The sequence below is a fragment of the Barbus barbus genome, assembly GCF_936440315.1.
Source record: "Barbus barbus genome assembly, chromosome: 9".
Classification (NCBI taxonomy): Eukaryota; Metazoa; Chordata; class Actinopteri; order Cypriniformes; family Cyprinidae; genus Barbus; species Barbus barbus.
The window spans coordinates 32,667,210-32,689,449 of NC_136737.1; the positions used below are offsets into that span (position 1 = coordinate 32,667,210).

Here is a 22,240-nt window from a genome sequence, read left to right on the forward strand (position 1 = left end):
TGGTCACTTACAGCTATACATTCAGAATCAGATCGGTTATCACGCTAAAAACCCGTTGCTCATGAATCATCACATCTGTCTGCTTGATCCCTAGTGATTGGCTAAAAGTGCCGTCAACATCAGCACCAGTCGTCTTTGCAGTGTGCGTGAGTGTTTAGTAACGTTGTGATGACTGAATGGATGCATGCAGTAGGCTATATATGCACACTTGGGCTTGTTTGGTAACCAATTAGCCTATACAATTTATATGTTTTGAAAACCGCCAAACTGACCAAAAACCAGCCCAAATTTTGTCCACCCGCCCAAGCCACTATTTACCCGCACAATAAAATTGAAAACCGCCCAATAGGGTGGGAACACAGGTGGGAACCCGCCCAATCTGGCAACACTGACTGCAGAGAGAAGTATACGGGACTATGCAGCTCATTTGCATACACTCCAAATCAGCTCACGTTTTTAGACACACCCCAAAAATGACATTTTCCAGCTGTTATAATAAATGATCTGTGGGGTATTTTTGCCTGAAACTTCACAGACACATTCTGGGGACACCCAAGACCAATATTACATCTTGTAAAAAGGGGCATAATAGGTGCCCTTTAAGGACTACCATGGACAGCTGACTCCTAATGTTTCTGATGTTCTTCATATTCTGTGTGGTGGTCAGTTCACAGCAGTGATAGAAATTAACCTTTTCCAATAAGTTTAAATTGATTTTTACCTTTTATGGGCATTTTTCCCTTTATAAAGCCATATTTCTAAAAGTGTGCATCACCTTTGGAGTCAAATTCTTAAATTTAATCAGTCAATTATAATAATAATAATACAATTAGGCTGTTACTAAAATGAATTCCATATCAATAAAATTAATCTTTGCAGAAGTTGCATCTGAAGTGGCATTTAGATGTATTTACACACGTTAATGCAGCTAAGAGGGACATGAGCTTTAACCTGCAGTTACAAATGCATAAATAACATTTTGATATTTTAAACAGGAAATGTTGAATACTGATATTTAAAAAGATACTTTAAATGTGAAATTAAAACTGCCAGTAGGTGGCGGCAAGTCCCTGTTAATAAGTGAGTCACTGCAACTGAACCGAGTCATTTAAGCGGCTGATTAATTCGGGAATGAAACACTATCATGTTGTTCAAAGACACAAAACAGCACTGTGGCTGTGCTTGGAATTTTTTTGGTTGGGGAAATAGAGCAAAAACAGCCAATATGGTGTCTAAAATGTAAGTCTCTTCATATTAACTTATTGTTTATTGAACTGTAATATAAAATCAATATCCCATTTGTAACCGTGCAGATTTTTTAAGAAAAAAACGGCACTCTTTGAGTGATGATTAACTATATGAATTGATATAAATATATAAATTTTCTGCCCCCTTATCTTGAATTCTGTGATCATTGTTAATGCATATTAATAGACTGAATCATGCAGTGAAAGAACACACTCTAATACTCACGGGCTCTAGTCTAAACAGATTACATCACGTAGTGTATGCGTGCACTCTGTAGGTGTGTTTTGTTTGGTTTCTGCAATATACTCGGGAATGTCATGATGCACTAATGTGTATTTGGGCTAAACCTGCGCAGATTTGGCGGGTGTTCATTTTGGCGCTGTACCCAGGGGAAAACCCCCCAAAAGTGAGCCATACTGAACTGTACCGTGCCGTACCATGCAGTGGAAAAGTGCCATTTCAAACCCTGTATATATATATATGTATATATATATATATCTATATATATCACAAGAACGATTTACTAATTAAATTATTACATATTGATTGGATATAAACAGTTAGGTCTAGTCGAACGAGGATATCAGGAAGCAAAGTACACATGACGACATGCAGTCGACATTCAAGTTACCCCTCCCACTTCTGGTAGTTTTACAGAGATTTCTTATCCCGTGTGAATTGGCCATTAATATTACAGACGACCTGAGGTAAAAATTACATTACTCCATCTACCCTTCTAAAACTAATCCCGTCTGAATAGAGCTTAAGTCAACTTACCAGCTTCAGAAGTCACAGCGGGTAAATTCTGTTGTAGTTGTTGTTGTTGTTGCGGTTGCAGAGATGCTCCTAAGAGTCCAGTGACTGAGGAACCAAAACCCAAAGGCTCATTCGTACTTCGGAGGAAACCACCAAAGCCACCAGATACAGGGACAGAGGGTGGTGCAGACACCGCAGGTTGATCAAAGACAATGGGCGTAGCAGCCCCGCTCCTCCCAAAACCAGATGCACCCACACTGCCAAAAAGAGTTGGAGGAGGAGCAGGCCTGGGAGTCACGGACATGAATTGCTGAGATGCCAGATGAGGAGGATGAGGAAGATCTGCACAGACAGGAGGAGTTGGGGCGTAAAGCTTGGTGGCAAACATACGGTTCCAGCGTAATAACAAATGAGACATATGTTTTACAAATGTTTTTAAACCATCTGAACATTGATCAGATATAGAAGCTCATCAATAGGGCTTTTCACACTACGCTTAACCCCGGGTTATCTACGTTCTAAACACCGCATTTAACCCCGGGTAAAGACGCGTTTCACACCTGTAATTTGAAAGCGGTGTTAGCAGCGCATTTTACCCGGGGTTATGAAACCCTGCTCCGGAGGCATTTGTGGTGTTAAACCCGTATTGCGGTGCTAAGTTTGTTCAGTGTGAAACGGAGCGGTGTTTGCTTTTTGCTGCTGGATGCTTGGCAACAGACAGCCAATCAGAAATTGAGCGGCGAGGCGTACGTCACGAAACGCGCGTGTTGTAAACAGCAGCAGGTCAGTAGTGAAAAAAAATGAAAAGTAACGTAAAGTAAGAACTTCAAAAGTAAGAAATGTCAAATGACGGAAAGCGTGTGAACTGGAGTGACGAGGAGACTGAATTATTTTTACAACTACGGTCAGAAAAAAATATTCAAGACAAATTGGACAAGTTTTCTTTCTCTTGGACATTTATCTTTGTTTTCTTGCCTTTTTGCGTCTCAGTAGGCTTACAAGGGTTAAACATCTACGCGGCGACATAATTTTTTAATAACTAGCAAGATGCAGAAATGCCGTGTAAACAGGTTGCCTGCTGTTCGTCCAATCAGCAACAGTGACACCGCAGATATGCAAATAAGAAGGTTAACCCAGGGTTTAGGAATGTACAGTGTGTGAAACGTCTGTTAATGAATACCCAGGATTAACAGTTAAACCCAGGTATATTATGAGCAGTGTGAAACGTGATTACGATAATTACGATTTCGTTTATCCGGGGTTTAGGTTTACCCAGGGTTAACAATTTCAAGTGTGAAAAGCCCTAACGTGAGTCAACTTACCAGGTGCTGAAAACACAGGGTGTTTTTGTTGTTGCTTAGATGCTCCAAAGCTAAAATCTGAGAAAGCAGAGAACTGTTCAGGCTCAGCTGCCTTTTGCAGGACACCAGTAGTGCCACCAAATGCAATGGCTTTTGACATGCCAACAGCAAACTCAGGAAGTGTAGGTCGACCAAAGAGAACAGAAGGAGCAGGAAGAGGGGGAGCCGGGGAGGAAGCAGCACTGTGTGTAGCTTCATCAGAGAAAGGATAGAAAGAGGAGAAAAATCAGACAACAGAAAGCTGCTTTTACTGCATCTCAACACTGATCACAGATGAAACCTACTCAATGTAAAGCCCTATCCGGATGGGATTAGTTTTACATGGAGAGGTGGGGTAAAAGTAATTATTACCAGAGCTTCTCAGTGATTTCAGTCCCGTCTGATATGGAATAGGTAAGTGCCTATTACCATTGAAGTACCTATTTTTACCTATTTAACCCGACCTGTTTGAATGTGTGTGTGTGTGTATATATATATATATATATATATATATATATATATATATATATATATATAACACACACACACACACATATATACAGGGATTGAAATGAACTTTTTCAGCCAATCTGGCTACTAAATTTATAAGTTACCGGCCATTCATAACTTCTACTAGACAAAAAAAAAAAAACAACAAAACTGAAATAAACCAATATCTTGAGGCTGTCTACACTGGCCGTGACAAAGCTACTACTGCAAATCATTTTGTGTCAGTACTAGAGGTGTGCAATATTAACAAAAAAAAATCTCAATATTTTCTGAGATTTTATCAATAAACATAATTAGACAATATTTTGCTGAGTGTGTTATTGTGCTGATATCTTAGCTTGTGGACAGCTGACTCCTAAAGTTTCTGATATCCTTCATATTTTGTTTGGTGGTCAGTTCACAGCTGTGATAGAAATTAACCTTTTCCACTAAGTTTAAATTGATTCTTACCTTATATGGGCATTTTTACCTTTATAAAGTCTTTTTTTTTTCTAAAAGTGTGCATCATCTTTTGAGTCAAATTCTTACATTTAATCAGTCAATTCAATTATAATAATAATACATTTAGGCTGTTACTAAACAAATGAATTCAGTATCAATTACATTCATCTTTGAAGAGGTTGAATATGTTCATGCAGCTTAGAGGGACATGAGCCTTAACCTAATGCATAAATCATGATATTTTAAACATGAAATGTTGAATACTGATATTTGAAATTATTTTAAAAATGAAAAAATCCTTTAAATGTGAAATTAAAACCACCAGTCACTGTTAATAAGTGAGTAATAATAATAATAATAATTCATTACATTTATATAGCGCTTTTCTGCTTCTCTAAGCACTCAAAGCGCTCTACATTGTGAGGGGTGGTGTCTCTTCGTCCACCAACAGTGTGCAGCATCCACCTGGATGATGCGACGGCAGCCATAGTGCGCCAGAACGCCCACCATACACCAGCTTACTGGTGGAGAGGAGACAGAGTGATGAAGCCAATCAGTGTAAGGGGATGATTAGGAGGCCATGATGGTCAGAGGCCAATGGGCAAATTTGGCCAGGATGCCGAGGTCACACCTCTACTCTTTTCGAAAGACATCCTGGGATTTTTAATGACCACAGAGAGTCAGGACCTCGGTTTAACGTCTCATCTGAAAGACGGATGAGAGTAATTGCAATTGAACTGAATCATTTAAACGGTTGATTCATTCAGGAACGAAACACCGTCATGTTGTTTAGAGACACAAAACAGTGCTGCGACTGTTTGGAAATATTTTTATCGAAATAGCACAAAAACAGTCAACATGGTGTCTTAACATAAGTATCTTGATATTAACAAGAGTTAAATAAACAGTATCACATTTGCAGCCATGCTGATTTTTTAAGAAAAAGAAAACAGCACTCTTCGTGTGACATTGATTAACTATATGAATTGATATAAATGTATACATTTTCTGCCCCCTTATCTTGAAGTCTGTGATCATTCTTAATGCATGTTAATAGACTGAATCATGCAGTGAAAGAACACACACTAAATGTGGCCGTGCATTAGGTTGGTGGAACCAGACTTCACGTCGCGTATGCGTGCCTCAGTAGGTGTGTTTTGTTTGGTTTTTGCAATATACTCGATAATGTCATGATGTCTCACAAGTTCAGTATTTGCACTAAACCTGCGCAGATTTGGCTTGCATGAACTTCAGTGTTGCCAGACATTCGATAATTATCGTATTTGCATGACACTTTTGAACTCTATACAATATATGATCAATAATGAAAAAGAAAATCCCGTAATGTACGATAATTAAACAAATAAAAAGTTGTTGGTAGATAAATAGCTGTATTTTGTACGTTTGACTATGATAGTTTTCTTCCAAATACGATCATTTTGATTTTCTGGTACGATACTTGGACATTTCCAATCTGGCAACACTGATGAACTTCCCCAAGAAATTAATGAGTGAACATAAATTATGAAAAGTAACCCGGCAAATTGGCTAGCATTACCTGCCACAGCTGATTTTTACCTGCATTTGGCGGGTGTTTATTTCAAACCCTGTATATTATATATATTAGGGCTGCCAATCGATTAAAATATTTCATTGTGATTAATCGCATGATTGTCATGAGCATATTTTTATTTGTTCTAAATGTACCTTAAATTAATACTTTTTTAGGTTTTTAATACTCTAATCAACATGGGCATGTACATATATGGATGCTTTATGCAAATGTATGTTTATTATTATTGAAACCATAGTCAGCATAGATCATGAAGACTAGACATGTTTCAAAGGTCATAGATGTTTTTCAAAGAACTTGTTCATGTCTATTAGACACATGAAAAAATAAAAAACTGGTTCCCGTTACTTCTCTTTCTTTGCACTGTGCAATTTACTGACACAAACCTGTTTACATTTTTGCAGGACAGGGCAGCTCACTTCTTCTGAACACACAAGAGATTTGTTTGCCTCTCTGTGCCACACTGTATTTTGATGCAGCTAAATACAGTGCATCAAAATACAAGGGGGCAGTTGTGGCCTAACGGATAGAGAGTTGGACTTGTAACCTGAAAGTCGTGCCAGACCTTCAGGTTACAAGTCCAACTCTATCCATTAGGCCAAGATTGCCCCTGTTCAAACTGTTTTCACTGATATATATTTGACTTTTTCTGTTGTCAGACAACGGAATGAATGTGAAATAGTGACTGAAATGCAACCCATTAAGACTACATAACCAGCTCTCCCTTCCAAGATATTAATCTACACAAAAATGCACAAAAAAGTCGCTAAAGGGGTCTGCAAAGTTGCTAAGTTGGCAACACTGTGCATCTCCATTTCTCCAACTACGGGCCAGACTACGGGTCAAACAGCGTTAATTGTCCTGCGTTAATTGTGCGTTAATAAAATTAACGAACGAGGATATCAGGAAGCAAAGTACATGACGCACATGACGACAAGCAGGTGACGGTGGAGCACAATTCAAGTTACCCCTCCCACTTCTGGTAGTTTTACAGAGAATTCTTATCCCGTGTGAATTGGCCATTAATATTACAGACGACCTGAGGTAAAAATTACATTACTCCATCTACCCTTCTAAAACTAATCCCGTCTGAATAGAGCTTAAGTCAACTTACCAGCTTCAGAAGTCAGAGTGGCTATTCTCTGTTGTTGTAGTTGTTGTTGGGGTTGCAGAGATGCTCCTAAGAGTCCAGTGGCTAAGGAACCAAAACCCAAAGGCTCATTCGTACTTCGGAGGAAACCACCAAAGCCACCAGATACAGGGACAGAGGGTGGTGCAGACACCGCAGGTTGATCAAAGACAATGGGGGCAGCAGCCCCGCTCCTCCCAAAACCAGATGCACCCACACTGCCAAAAAGAGTTGGAGGAGGAGCAGGCCTGGGAGTCACGGACATGAATTGCTGAGATGCCAGACGAGGAGGATGAGGAAGATCTGCACAGACAGGAGGAGTTGAGGCGTAAAGCTTGGTGGCAAACATACAGTTCCAGCGTAATAACAAATGAGACATATGTTTTACAAATGTTTTTAAACCATCTGAACATTGATCAGATATTGAAGCTCATCAATGAGAACAGTGTTAATTTTTTACAGGTATTTTGATTTAGTCTTAGTCTTTAACTTGAGACAAAAATGCTTAATAGTCTTAGTCACATTTTAGTAATTTGAGTCTTTCATAGATTTAGTCTAGTTTTAGTCGACGAAAAGTCATTGCATTTTTGTCAAACTGCAGTTACCAACATTTATTTTGGTAGCCTTTTAATATGTAGTATCAAACAAAAATAGTCTTTAATTCTCTCTATACTAATCAAATAAGCTTTTTGAATCAAGGATTGAATTTGGGAAAAACTGAAATTAATTTTCAGTTTTTGGTAGAGAGACAAATTAAAAGAATTGTTCAGATACAGTAGGTTTACTTAACAAGTATACATTTATTTAACATCTTTTGTTGGTTAACATTAATGACACAGATAGGTATTTAATTAGGAATGCTGTCCCTTTAAGACGGATGCATGTAATACAGAGATGGAAACTCGAGTCTGTGACTTAAGCCCGGCACACACTGTGCGATTTTGGCCACGATTTGGTCGTCTGAGACAAATTTTGAACATCCTAAAAGATTCCTATAATCCTAGGCTAAAATCGGTTGTCTAGATCGCTGGTTTGACATGTTCACCGACAGCCGATTAATGGCCGTTGCGATCAATTTTTTCCATCAACACTTCTACAGCATTTATTAATCTTCGTTAGATTAATAGTATGGTATTTTCTTGGTCAGTATTTTCTTAGCGATATGCTATTCACACTAAGTGCAAATAACTATAGATTATATTTACACTATGTTAAAATAGCAGGATTTTCTGCTATTTATACTAATTCCAAATAGTGGCAATTATCTGCACCTTAGAATTGTAGAACATTATAAAACAGTATGCAATAATAACATTGAGTGTATATTATAATTTGAATTCAAATGATTAAATGGGACAATATAAGCCAAAAAAAGGTTTGATAAAGGGCGGAATCGAACCCGGGACGATCGGATCAAAAATGACTTCGGCACGGGTTTTACTATCTCCGCCACTGGACTTGTTAAAGAACAGTCGTCTTTTTATAATAACATTACATTGATGGGCGGAGTTAGTGCAAATAACTTCTGCCGACAATTGCAGCCGATTTGCACTTAGTATAATAGACACTCCATTTTTAAACAGTTCAGCTGTTCTTTTTAATAGTCAACTTATTTTCGAGTCATCGTCATGAAAGCCCTGTAAACACTGTCACAGACACGAAGATACATCTTTCATTTCATCAAGTTGAATGCTTACTGACACGGTCATCACATTTTCAGGCCATTTCAAGTTTTATTTTGACGTGACATAGCAGTGATATATCTAAGTGGGTGAGTTGTTTACTTAATATTTAGTCAATATTTCCTTCATTCAGGCTGAGAGCTCTCATGAAAACAAGAGGCGGGATTTATTGCATGAACCAATCACATTCAATCATAACCGATTATATCCAATCATATCGCGATGGAGGCATTTCTGCGCAAAAGGACGGCATGAGTTTGTGTTTTCGAGTAAAGTGCGCAACTACGTCACTTTTACAAGCATGGATTAGATTACTGCGTTGCATATAGACCAGTTTTTTTTCTTTTTCCGCGATTATCATTGTAAATGAATACACTGACAAATAAAGTAAATTGTTCAAACTTAAACTTGAGATTTATACTCGGGCACAATAGATTTATAATGGGGCACGTGCCCCAGTAAAAGGGGTCTAGCGACGCAACCAAGAAAATTATGTTTAATTGCTGTTCAAGCGCCACCTGCTGGCAGAGAGTGAATCTGCATTAATTCAGCCTGTACAGATGTTTTATGTAGAATAGTTTCAAAAAATTAAAGGCAGACCATTTTGTTTTTGCTTCAAATTTCGAAATTATACAAATTATACTGCTATAATTATACAAAAAACTGCTCATGCTGTATGTATCTCTTTGTTGTGTTTAAAATACAGTGGTTGCCTCTAATTTTAAATTGAAAAAGAGTACAGACAAAGCCTTAGTTTGCTTATATGAGATTTATTTCATTTGTGTAATTAATTTGATTAATTGGGGTTTGTTTTAAAATTTGGTTTTGTTGTTTGACATATTTCAATTTTGAAATGTGCAGCATTTTATCTGACAATTAATAAATGGACACCTTTTCATTTCTAATTTGTCTTAAATTTTGTAGTATTCAGTATTTCAAAACCAGGGGCGGACTTACCCGTTAGGCGACTGCCTTGGGCCCCCAAAAGCCAAGGGCCCCCTAAAATGCTTTTCATATACGAGATGCGCATTAAGCGCGGACATGAGAACAGTTGCTGTTTATGGTGTTAATTACCACGACAACGTCTGCGTGTCCAAGTTGAACGTGCTTGTGTATCCTGCTTGTAGCAAATGAAAATATTATGCATCTGAAGCGGACTGCCGCACGAGCGGGTGGTCTCTCTTTCCCAGCGCGCACACACACCTCTCTCTGCGTCTGTTCAGCGAGCGGCTGAAAGGAGCTGTGCTTTCAGTTAAAACACAGATGTGTTGCTTCTCTAATTTTACATGCAAGTATAGCCGAAATCACAGTATAGCTATTGTCTTTATCTTACGGTGCCCGGGAGGGGCCGTCTTCGGTTCACCTCGTTTTGTCGAGGTAACGACATCGTGGCCTCAAGATGTTATGTTAGGGAACGACATTTTTCTCCTGGTAACAAGTTTAATGTGTAAACAAACCTACGTGACCATAGCAACCCGGGATTATCAGGGATTCATTAATATTTTATTTTGAATTAAGAAATTATTATATTAATTATTATAGAAATTCACGTTCCCACGACTTAATATGTTGTGGCCACGACAAAACTAAGTGAACTGAAGATGGCCCCTCCCAGCACAGTATTATCTTATGTGTAGCCTATTTGATTTTATCAGATGACGGCAAGATTATAAATCAAGATTTTTGCGCAGATTAACATCTTGGAAGGGAGAACTGGTTATGTAGTCTTAATGGGTCGCTTTCAAATCACTATTTCATATTCATCCCGTTGTCTGACAACAGAAAAATATACCAATGAAAAGAGTTTTATTGAGAATTTAGCTGCATCAAAATACAGTGTGAGGCAATCTAATAATAAATGTACATTTTGCATGTTCAGAAGAAGTGAGCTGCCCTGTCCTGAGAAAATGTAAACAGGTTTGTGTAAGTAAATTGCTCAGTGCAAAGAAAGAGAAGTAATAAGGACCTGGTATTTCTATGTTCTTTTTTTCATATGTGTGTCATATTTTTCATATATCCAAGATGGCAGACTAAGTCGTTTGAGTGCGTGTGTGTTGTGAGTTATCTGTGAGCTATCTGAGTAGTTTCATCAGTTTCATCAGTGTGAACTTCTCGTTCTCTAGTTGGACAAAAGTGTCACATTAATACTAACAAAGTGCGATCGTAAATCCTTCAATTTATGATCAAAGCACAACAGTTAGTATCACCGTGCCGTCAACTGAACCTTATATCAAGCGTGGCTTGTATTTCTGACGGCTTTCGCGGGTCTGGAGGATTTGGATGATTCTATCTGGTTGGACTGTGGAAGCTGTCTTGGAGATCGATGCTGTCTGTAGAAGCTGTCTGTGTGATCATTATGGATATGAATCCTTCAAGATGAAGGGAAGTGCTTTTTTCTGCCTCTGATGTGGTTTTATTTTATTCTTATTGTTTTAGACCTTGCTGATCTTGTTTTTATCTTATTTTCCATAGCATCGCGTAACCTCACTGTGCCCATTTTTCCTGTTTACATCTGACGTCAAGTACCGCTTTTCATCCATCTCAGGAGAGCGAATAACTGGAGTGGATTATCCATAAAGTGGATTTGGATTCCACTGCTGTACTTGCCTACCGGTACTTTACTATGAAGGGCTTTATTGATGCTTTTGGAGAAAAGATGAAGGGCCTGACTCGAATGCTGTCTTTTTTTATTTTATTGTGCCTATCTAGCCATTATAATATTGAAGGTGGTTGTCTCGGGTATGATAAACCATATTTAGTGACTCCACTTATGTTCACAGCACACAGAGGAACGTCTGCATCTGGTATTGCATTAGAGGTGCCGTGTGCTAGACTGTCTTCTATACTCCAGTCCTGTTTTTGCACCGAAGATCTGGTCTGTCTGTCCAGCGTTATGGCTCTTCAGGATAATTTTACAATCTCTACAAGTGCATACTGGAATTTTAAAATAGTAGAGATAAATTCTAAATACTATAATATTAAATCATTTAGGCAGAGGTGCTTGATTGTTTTATTACTTCTGATTTCGGGAAACGTTCAACCTAATCCAGGCCCAGTTTCTGAATCTGCATCAAGCTTAGAAACACCTGCAGATTTTAAATCAAGGTGCGGACTTGGTTTTATTCATTTGAATGTTCGGAGCTTAGTCTCTAAAATGGATATGGTTCGTATTTGGGCAAAATCCACTGATGCGGATGTAATTGTTCTAACTGAAACTTGGCTAAGTAAATCTGTTCTAGACAAGGATATTTGTATTAACGGTTATAATGTATATAGGTCTGACCGACCAAAAAGGGGTGGGGGCGTAGCAATATTTATAAAAAAAAGGTTTCATGTTAAAGTATTGCTTCTTAAATCAGTGAGTAAACAATTTGAATTTTTAGCTCTCGATTTTGAGGTCTCTAAATCTCTCAGCTTAACAGTTGTTGGTTGCTATAGGACACCGTCTGCTGATAGTAGTGCACTCCCTTCTTTATTCCAGCTATTCTCAGCTCTTGATGCTAAAGAATTGGTAGTATTAGGTGATTTAAATTGGAATTGGTTACATTCAGTAACTGATGAATTTAAAACCTATTGCGATGCATTGAATCTTTTTCAGATTGTCGACAAGCCCACTAGACCGAACCTAAAATGTCCAGAAAAATCATCATTAATAGATATAATCTTAACAAACACTCCTCATAAGTATTCAACTGCATCCATATTTGCGAATGACATCAGTGATCACTGTGTCATCGCAACAGTTAGAAACACAAAAATTCCTAAAACTAAACCAAACATCATAATAAAGCATGACATGAAACATTTTTCAGAACAAGGGTTTCTACACGATTTGATTGATTTGGAGTGGGAACAAATACATTTAATTCCTGACCTTGAAATAGCCTGGGAACTTTTTTATGCAAAGTTTTCTGCTTTAGTCAACAAACATGCTCCTCGAAAAAGGTACAGGGTGAAGGGTCGGAATAATGCTTGGTTCTCTCATTATTTATCAAATATGCTTCATGAGCGCAACCTGGCATGGGCAAAAGCAAGGAAAACTGATTCAAACTCAGACTGGCTTGATTTTAGGCGATTGCGCAATGCATGTACGGTTGCAGTCAGAAAAGCTAAAGCTGAACATTTTCTTTTAGAAACATCTCACAACCTAAACAATCCATCAAAATTTTGGAAAAGTGTTAAATCATTAACTGAAAATAATAAAGGTATAGAACTTCCATCATGTATTATTAAGGGCTCTGATACAATCATTGATAAAGTAAATATGCTTAATTGTTTTAATGAACACTTTATTGCTTCTGGTTTTTTGTTTGATTCAGTTAATGGTGCTCATGTGAACCCTTCGACTGTTCAGTCAGAGAGCTTAGTGTCTAGTCAATCTTTCAACTTTTCACCAATTGCAATCTTAGATGTGTGCAAAGCCCTTAAATCTTTCGATGTTTCGAATTCGGCAGATCCGGATAATTTAGAACCTTACTTTTTAAAGCTAGCAGCTGATTTTATTGCCCCACCTCTGACTTATATTTTTAACCTTTCACTTGACTTAAATGAAATTCCACTTATATGGAAATCAGCTTTTGTTTATCCTCTGTTTAAAGGCGGAGATCCTACACACCTAAATAATTACCGGCCCATATCCAAGTTGTCAGTCTTGGCCAAAGTCCTTGAAACATTGGTCAACAATCAATTAAAAGAATTTCTATCTGTTAATAATACCCTGTCTGATTTTCAATCCGGTTTTAGAAAACAACATAGTACAACTACGGCAGCCCTAAAGGTAATAAATTATTTTATTGAATCTGTTGATAACAAGAAACATTGTGCAGCCTTATTCATCGATCTATCAAAAGCATTTGATACTGTTGATCACACTTTACTGATACAACGACTTGTCAGCATTGGATTATCTAAGCATACGATCGGTTGGTTTAATAATTATCTTTCAAACAGAACTCAATGTGTACAGGCAGAAGGTTTTATCTCTGGTTCACTCAATGTCACCAAAGGTGTGCCACAGGGGTCAGTCCTGGGACCACTCCTATTTACTCTATATATAAATAATATTGATCATAATGTTCATAATGTAAAGTTTCATTATTACGCTGATGATACAGTCATATATAGTTCAGCATCCACATCCAATCGGGCTCTCTCTCAGTTACAGCTTGCATTTGATATTGTTCAGCGTAACTTATTTGAATTAAAGTTAGTTTTAAATGTTGATAAAACCAAATTCATGTTGTTTTCTAAATCCAAATCAATCCCTCATAATAATCTTCTGCCTATTACTGCGTCCCAAGGTTCAGAAATTGAATTTGTGTCTCAGTATAGGTATCTGGGGATTTTAATTGATGACGCTCTCTCCTTTGGCCCTCATGTCCAGCAACTGGTGAAAAGATTGAAAGTAAAATTGGGTTTTTACTTTAGAATTAAATCCTGTCTTTCCTTTGAGGCAAAAAAGAGGCTTGTTGCAGCGACCTTTCTGTCTGTATTGGACTACGGTGATGTTATATATATGCATGCATCTTCACAGTGTTTATATGCTTTAGACACTGTTTATCATGCTGCACTGAGGTTCATAACAAATCTTAAAACCCTCACTCATCATTGTGTACTGTATGCTCGGGTTGGCTGGTCTGCTTTGTCCATTCGAAGACAAAAACACTGGCATGTTTTTATTTACAAATCTATTCTCGGTTTACTTCCTTCATATCTTTGTACTTACATTTGTAAAAAGTATGCTTGTAGCTACAGCCTCCGGTCACAGGAATTATTTTTACTGTCTGTTCCAGTGGCACGTACAGAATTTGGGAAAAAGGCATTTAAATTTGCTGCTCCCTCTGCCTGGAATTGTTTACAAAGTACATTGAAACTGAAGAAACTGGTTTCGTTGGACACTTTTAAAGTACTTTTAAATGATTTAGAGAAGGAAACATCGGGTTGTAGATGTTTTAGCTAGCTATGTAGTGATTTGAAATTTGATTGGATTTGCTTGTGTGTGTATATGTGTATGTATTGTTGGATGTTTGTTAAATTCAAACGTGCTGTGTCTGTCAGTCTTGGCCAGGACGCTCTTGTAAAAGAGATTCTTAATCTCAATGTGATTTTTTTCCTGGTAAAATAAAGGATATAAATAAATAAAATAAAAATAAATATGTCTATTAGTCAAGTCAAGTCAAGTCACCTTTATTTATATACGTAGTGCTTTTAACAATACAGATTGTGTCAAAGCACTTAAAAGTATCAAATTGGAGGATAGAGTGTCAGTAATGTATAATAATAAGATTAAACACTCAATTTTCAGTTAAAGGCATTTCATTATTGAGTTCAGTGATGTCATTGTCTAGCTCAGTTTAGTTTAAATAGTATCTGTGAAATCAAATTGATGATAATCGCTAGAAATTAAGTGTCCCCAACTGAGCAAGCCAGAGGCGACTGAACATAGACATGAACAAGTTCTGAAAAACATCTATGACCTATGAAAAAATGTCTACTCTTCATGCTTTATGTATATTAACTATGGTTTCACTAATAATACACATATATTGCATAAAGCATCCATATTTGTCCATGCCCATGTTGATAGAGTATTACAAGTATTAATTTAAGGTACATTTAGAACAGATAAAAATTTTCATTTTACTTGATAAAGTATCCTTTATGGGCTGAGCGCTGCTTTGTTTGCAGCTGTTACAAGGGAAACCTCTATATTTCTGACGTTCCAAAAGCACCTCCTACTGGCAGAGAATGAATGTGCATTTTCAATAATCCAGTCTGCAGTTTTTGTTCAGACCAATGTGAAAATGTAAATGAAAGAATCCCATTATAACATGTTCATGAAAAATGTAGAGACATTGGACACCACTGTGCAGCAGCAAGCATCACGACAAAAAAAGAAACTTCAAGGTCGATCTAGGTAAATGTGTGCAAATGTATTCCCATTCCTATATTTGTCTGGGGCCCCCAATTCTCCAAATCCACCCCTGTTTAAAACTGATTTAGCCTCAATAACTAGCTGAAAGAACTGTTGCTAATAAATAGAACAAAGACTTGAGACTTGACTTGGACTCCGCTTTAAAGACTTGGGACTTGACTTAGACTTGACCTCAAAGACTTGAGACTTGACTTGGACCATGTCTCTCTGACACATTCAGTTTTCACCCACCTGTTTACGTTCACTTAAGCCATAACCGACTGTATTTACATGAGATACTCTACACACTATAGACATGTGGACTGCTGTGTGTTTGTATTTGAGCACTGAGAACTGAACGCGCGTTGTATGAGAACTTAATCGACAACGAATTGTGACTCCCGGGAAAACGGGATGTCTGGTCACTCTATCCCTAACCCATCAGGTGGTGAGGCCATTGTTTCAGATCGTTAGTTTGCATTTTGGTAGCCTATCCGTCCACTGTGGCTGCCATACTGAGACTAAATATGCGAATGCCCCTCATCTGACTGTAGTCCAATGACAGAGACGCGCATTTTGAAAGACAAGACAGTTAACTTAGCCTATAGGATGTATTTTGAATGTCCGGTAGTCCTCAAATAACATTCTAGTCCCGCCTCGTCTTGTTAACGAAGACGCAGCATAAATTGTCATTTTTTTATTTTGTCGTTTTTATTATCAGATATTAGTTTTAGCTCGTCTACGTCTCGTCTTAGTCACAGAAAAAAGGTTCGTTAACGAATATTTTTCGTCGTAGTCTTCGTTGACGAAATTAACACTGCGGAGCGCAAATCGAGTTACCCCTCCCACTTCTGGTAGTTTTACAGAGAATTCTTATCCCGTGTGAATTGGCCATTAATATTACAGACGACCTGAGGTAAAAATTACATTACTCCATCTACCCTTCTAAAACTAATGCCGTCTGAATAGAGCTTAAGTCAACTTACCAGCTTCAGAAGTCACAGCGGGTAAATTCTGTTGTAGTTGTTGTTGCGGTTGCAGAGATGCTCCTAAGAGTCCAGTGACTGAGGAACCAAAACCCAAAGGCTCATTCGTACTTCGGAGGAAACCACCAAAGCCACCACATATAGGGACCAGTTGTGATGCAGACAACGCAGGTTGATCAAAGACAATGGGGGCAGCAGCCCTGCTCCTCCCAAAAGCAGATGCACCCACACTGCCAAAAAGAGTTGGAGGAGGAGCAGGCCTGGGAGTCACGGACATGAATTGCTGAGATCCCAAATGAGGAGGATGAGGAGGATCTGCACAGAAAGGAGGAGTTGAGGCGTAAAGCTTGGAGGCGAACACTGTGGCAGAGGAAAGCTGGGCGGCAGAAGGACTGCGACGCATAGAGAGAGATTCCATTAAATCGTGACGAAGATCACGAATGAGATGAGGACGAAGAGCATCCACTGAGGAACCTACAGGAGTCATGCCTGTCTGGGAATCAAGGCTGCAATCTAAGGTGTGAGATTCCTCTGCCTCATAGTTACAGGAAAGGTCAAGGAGATCATGCACTGAGGCATCAATCTGGGAGGCACCTGGAGGGGGAAGGCTTTCTCTCATGAAGGCACAAAAAGGAGGAGGAGGAGGAGAAAGTCTGTTAGCTGACTTCTCCTGTAGACAAAAGGGTTTAAGACTAGAAGCTTCCATTAATGAATTTAGCTGAAGGGGAAACATTCCACCCTTTACATTTGCAACCAGTTTAGTTTTAATATAGCAACAGTCAGCATTGTTGATACCTTCAAAACGTGAAGGACACCAGGGGCTACTGGAGCTAGATAGAGAAGGGCGAGCTGCAGATGGTTCTCCTATAAAATCATTAATAAATCCATAGCCATCATCAAAATCGGCTGCTTCACGAGCAGAACACAAGAGTTCTTCAGGTGCGGAGCCCTCCGACTCCATCTGAATAAAAATACAGAACAAAAAACAAAATCAGTGTTGTGAATACCGAAGACAGGGTTCCTACACATTTTCCATTTCAAAATTCCATACTTTTCCAGACTCAAATTTCCAAACCTCTCAGTAGATTTTCAGCCCATTTTTAACATAAATGTGACCCTGGACCACAAAACCAATCATAAGGGTAAATTTTTCTAAATAATCCTTCCATTGATGTATGGTTTTTAGGATCGGACAATATTTGTCTGAGATACAACTATTTGAAAATCTGGAATCTGAGGGAGCAAAAAAATCTAAATATTGAGAAAATCTCCTTTAAAGTTGTTCAAATGAAGTTCTTAGCAATGCAAATTACTAATCAATAATGAAGTTTTGATATATTTACGGTAGGAACTTTACTAAATATCTTCATGGAACATGATCTTAATATCCTAATGATTTTTGGCATAAAAGACAAATCTATATTTTTGACCCATACAATGTATTTTTGGCTATTGCTACAAATATACCCCAATGACTTAAAGGGATACTCCACCCCAAAATGCTAATTTTGTCATTAATCAAAAAAACAAATAGCAAAGTGCATACGCTATTCTCTGTCATCAGTAATGCATGTATACGCTGTTTCCGTTCAAATCAAAGCATAAATAAACATACAATACGTATCCATGCGTTACTGATGACAGAAAATAGCGTACACACTTTGCGTCCATCGCATTCTCTCCAAAATGGCGCTACGCTGACACAGAGAGGAGACGAATTGTTGAATAAATGTTGTTATTTTTATTTTCTTTGCGTACAAAAACTATTCTCATCGCTTCATTAAATTCAGATTGAACCACTGATGGCAGATGGACTATTTTGACAATGTTTTTTTATACTTTTCTGTGCCTTGACAGTGTAATTTACTATGCAGTCAATGGGACAGTCACAAGCCTCCCGGTTTTCATCCAAAATATCTTAAATTGTGTTCCGAGGATGAACAAAGCTTTTACGGGTTTGGAATGACATGGGGGTAAGTGGTTAATGAAAAAATTAGCATTTTGGTGTGGAGTATCCCTTTAAGACTGGTTTTGTGTTCCAGGGTCACAAATGGTTCATACAGAACCAATTTCAAAAAGCAAAATTTGGCTTTCCTTATGGTAGTACCTCTAATATCAAGTCCTAATGTCCAATTTAGCCTCTGTGGCGACAGAAAAACCATGACATGAAATGGGCTGATGGCATAATATGGCTGTGTGTATATAAGAAAAAGACTGGTATTGTAAAAAAGTGTTCAAGATGTGGCTTAGGGCAGTATGTCATATTTCAAGGCCTTAGGTCTCTTTAACGTATATTCTGTGGCGGCAGAAACCACACTGTAATGCCTGATGGCACAATTGGTGGCTCAGTGTGCAATGTCCTATATGCTAAGTTTAATGGTTTCTTGTGCATGCACAAAAGTCTGTATATTCTTATTTTTGCAAAGGTCCTTAAGGCCATGTCATATGGTACAAAGAATATCGTGACAAGAAACCCAAAATGCAAAATGAAAAAGTGCACCTTGCACCAAGTGCAACAGTCATGTTTGACAATCACTAAATAATCACTAAACAGCTGCCATGATACACTTATTTTCATTAAATGATTCATTTTCTATCATGAAAAAAAAACTAAATAGGGGCAAAAGTTTGGAATTGCAAATATTTGTCCATACTCTGCTTTCTTTTTTCCAGACCTGGAAATTAATTAAATCAAATTCCATACTTTTCCAAACCGTGTAGGAACTCTGTGAAGAGCTGAATACTGAATAATGTCAACTTTTATCACTGCATTACATAACGGCTGTAATAGACCCTTTTGTTGTTACCGATACATCGTCATCCTCAGCAGCAATAATATGCGCAGACTTCAGCTTCTCGTCAGTCCAGCCCATATATGGCAAAATATCCACATCCTCCCCTGATATGATTTCAGGAATATCTGTGAATCCAGTGTCAAGCTCATTCTGCTCCTGCAAAGAGCACATGAGGGCATTAGCTGGTAAACTCAGTTTATGCACGAGACGTCACGTTATCTTATATTCTGCATAACTGGATGTTTTTTAATAAACACTGATAAAAAAAGTTTTTGGGCTGGATATGATGGATATATATAAAACATTGATATTAGTAAATCACCCTAATTTAGACCAACCTATTTTGTATTTACAAAATGCGTTCACAGGCAAATTTGCTTTATGTATTTCCCAAGCATCGAAATCAGGCACATATATATGTTAGGAAACATGATTTCTGGCTGCATATCAATATCCGTGGAGCACTGGATCTTGTAATTTGTAAGGAACACTATATCGAGTCCGACAGCCTTTAGTTTAAACTGATTATGCTTTTACTCCTGTTTTCGCAGCTTCCCTGTTAAATCCTGTCACGCAGCAGGCTCTTTTGCCACTCAGTCCGGCTGAGGGGGCATTTTCCAAGATGGTCCTCACTGCAGAACACAAGATCCAGGGGCTGAGGTTGGATCCAGATCAACTCCTCCCACCTTACATATACCTAAACCTACCCATCTCCACCCCATGATCCCCTAAACCAACCAATCTCCGCCCCCTAGATGTGGATCCAACCCCCTCCCTGGATCTTTGTTCTGCAGTAAGGGGCTACTGCGTTTTCCGGTGGGAAAGTGACATCAATGCATACCCTCTATTTACAGAAATTAATTCATGACATAAAAAAAATTATAATTCATGGCATCTTTTACTTAAATTCTGCCTTTTTGTGAAAAAAGTGATTCCCTGTGCGTCCAGATGTTTATTTTTTCTTTATTATCAATCTTAAAGGGGTCATATGATGTGATTTCAAGTTTTGCTTTCTCTTTGGAGTGTTACAAGCTGTTCATGCGTAGATAAGATCCCTGAAGTTGCAAAGACTAAAGTCTCAAAACCAAAGAGATCTTTATAAAAGTTAAGACTCGACAACGCCCCCCTAAAATGCCTCATTCAAACACGCCCCACATGTCTACGTCACGGTGTGGGGAGATGGTGCCGCCAGCGCCAGGTTCTGGAGACGCTGTGTTTCGTTGTGAAACTGAAACTACTTTGTTTGGGCTTCAAAAAGAGGACACAACTAGAAATCAGTGGTTAAGTTGTATTTACAACACTGTTCCAGAACAGTTCAACCCAAATATTAGAGTGTGTGCAGCGCATTTAATGGAGGACTGTTTCCTGAACCTGGGAGAGTAACCTACAATGCTGGCTTGCTCAAAGGCTGTTTCTATAAAGTGGGGCAATTCCAACTTTACAAGGACAGTCTGGTGCTTCTGACTCAGCCTGTAAGTATGTTTTCTTATTTAAATAATTTGCCACTGACGATTCAAACGCGAGTTTTGAGCAGTGTAGAGTAGTGCTTGTTTGGCATTTCTCAGTCACAAATGCAGACATGGTAATGTTTACGCGTAAAAAGACAGTATAAGTCATTATAATCAGTAATTATGTCCTCATTGGATGCAACAAATGCTTCGATTATAATGGGTTTTATTGTTTTTGTGTCGTCACGCCGGGACACGCCATCACAATATGGTGAGGGGCATAGCATTTCTGTCTCACGCTTGAGGTATTCGGTCCAATCACAACGCACTGGATAGCTGGCCAATCAGAGCACGCCTCGCTGCTCAGAACGATGAGCTTTGTAAAAATCAACACGTTTTAGAAAGGCGGAGCATAGAGGAGTAACAATAATGTACAGTATGTGGAAAATAATGTGTTTTTTAACCTTAAACCGCATAAAAACATTGCATTACACTAAATAATGTTCTGTTTAGCAATGTCTTATGACCCCTTTAGACAATTTATTTATGTGTGAACTATTTCCTTGTAAAACAAATTCCTTGTATGTGCAAACAAACTTGGCAATAAAGCTCTTTCTGATTCTGATTTATTATAATGGCTTGACTACCTAGCTACCACACAATATTTTTAAAGGTTTAATTATACACATTGGTGATTAAGAGCCAGCGTCAGTCGTCCAACCACTACCCGAGCTGCAAATGTTGTATTTCTGAGGATCGCAAGCTACTCGATACAGATTCTGAAACTGGATCTTTACATTTTCATTATGTTTAGCATCAGTGACCTAAACAGACAATCCTTAAATTAGCAGTAATCATACCCTCTCTTCAATGGCGACAAAGCTTGTGAACTGGGACAAGATGGAGAACTCTTTACTGAGCTCAATGATGTAGGACTTCAGCTCTGCTTTCTTCCCCTGATAGAAGAGAGATAAAAGACAGCAGGTCAACTTCTTCTGCCAGTAACATAAAAAGCATCATCACGCAGCCAAATATTGTACCTCGTGTTCTGCCTCACTGTTAGCTAGAATGCCATCTTCATAGTCTCTGATGATTGCTCTTGCTGTTAACTTGTGAAGGAACTACACAGAAACACACACACACAATTCTTCAAACGCGTGATAAATAACTGATAAGGTTTCACATTATATGAAGTATTTAAGATGTTTTTCTCACAGTTCCCTTTGTCTTTTGTAGTTCTGTGGTGGACACCATTGCTTTGATCTCTTGTCCACTCAAATCACCAAACAGTGTGGCCTAAATGAGTAAATATTACACAATAAATCTTGATAGTTGACCGTTAGCTTGGTATAGTAAAATTTCCACTACATTCATGATATTGCCTAATTTTTATTGCAAATATTCAATATATGACCCATT

General features: G+C 38.2%; 1 protein-coding gene across 1 annotated transcript in view; it reads right to left on the reverse strand.

Moving 5' to 3' along the window:
• The window catches only part of LOC306875127 (protein mono-ADP-ribosyltransferase PARP4-like), a 54,959-nt gene that overhangs the window by 17,341 nt on the left and 15,378 nt on the right, over window positions 1-22,240 (reverse strand). The window contains exons 27-34 of the mRNA XM_079425540.1: window positions 22,037-22,117; window positions 21,862-21,942; window positions 21,682-21,777; window positions 19,386-19,529; window positions 16,579-17,539; window positions 6,983-7,300; window positions 3,327-3,557; window positions 2,026-2,346 (exon numbers count right to left, since the gene is read on the reverse strand). Of these exons, the coding sequence (XP_079281666.1) occupies window positions 2,026-2,346; window positions 3,327-3,557; window positions 6,983-7,300; window positions 16,579-17,539; window positions 19,386-19,529; window positions 21,682-21,777; window positions 21,862-21,942; window positions 22,037-22,117 (2,233 nt within the window). The remainder of the gene's footprint in view (window positions 1-2,025; window positions 2,347-3,326; window positions 3,558-6,982; window positions 7,301-16,578; window positions 17,540-19,385; window positions 19,530-21,681; window positions 21,778-21,861; window positions 21,943-22,036; window positions 22,118-22,240) is intronic.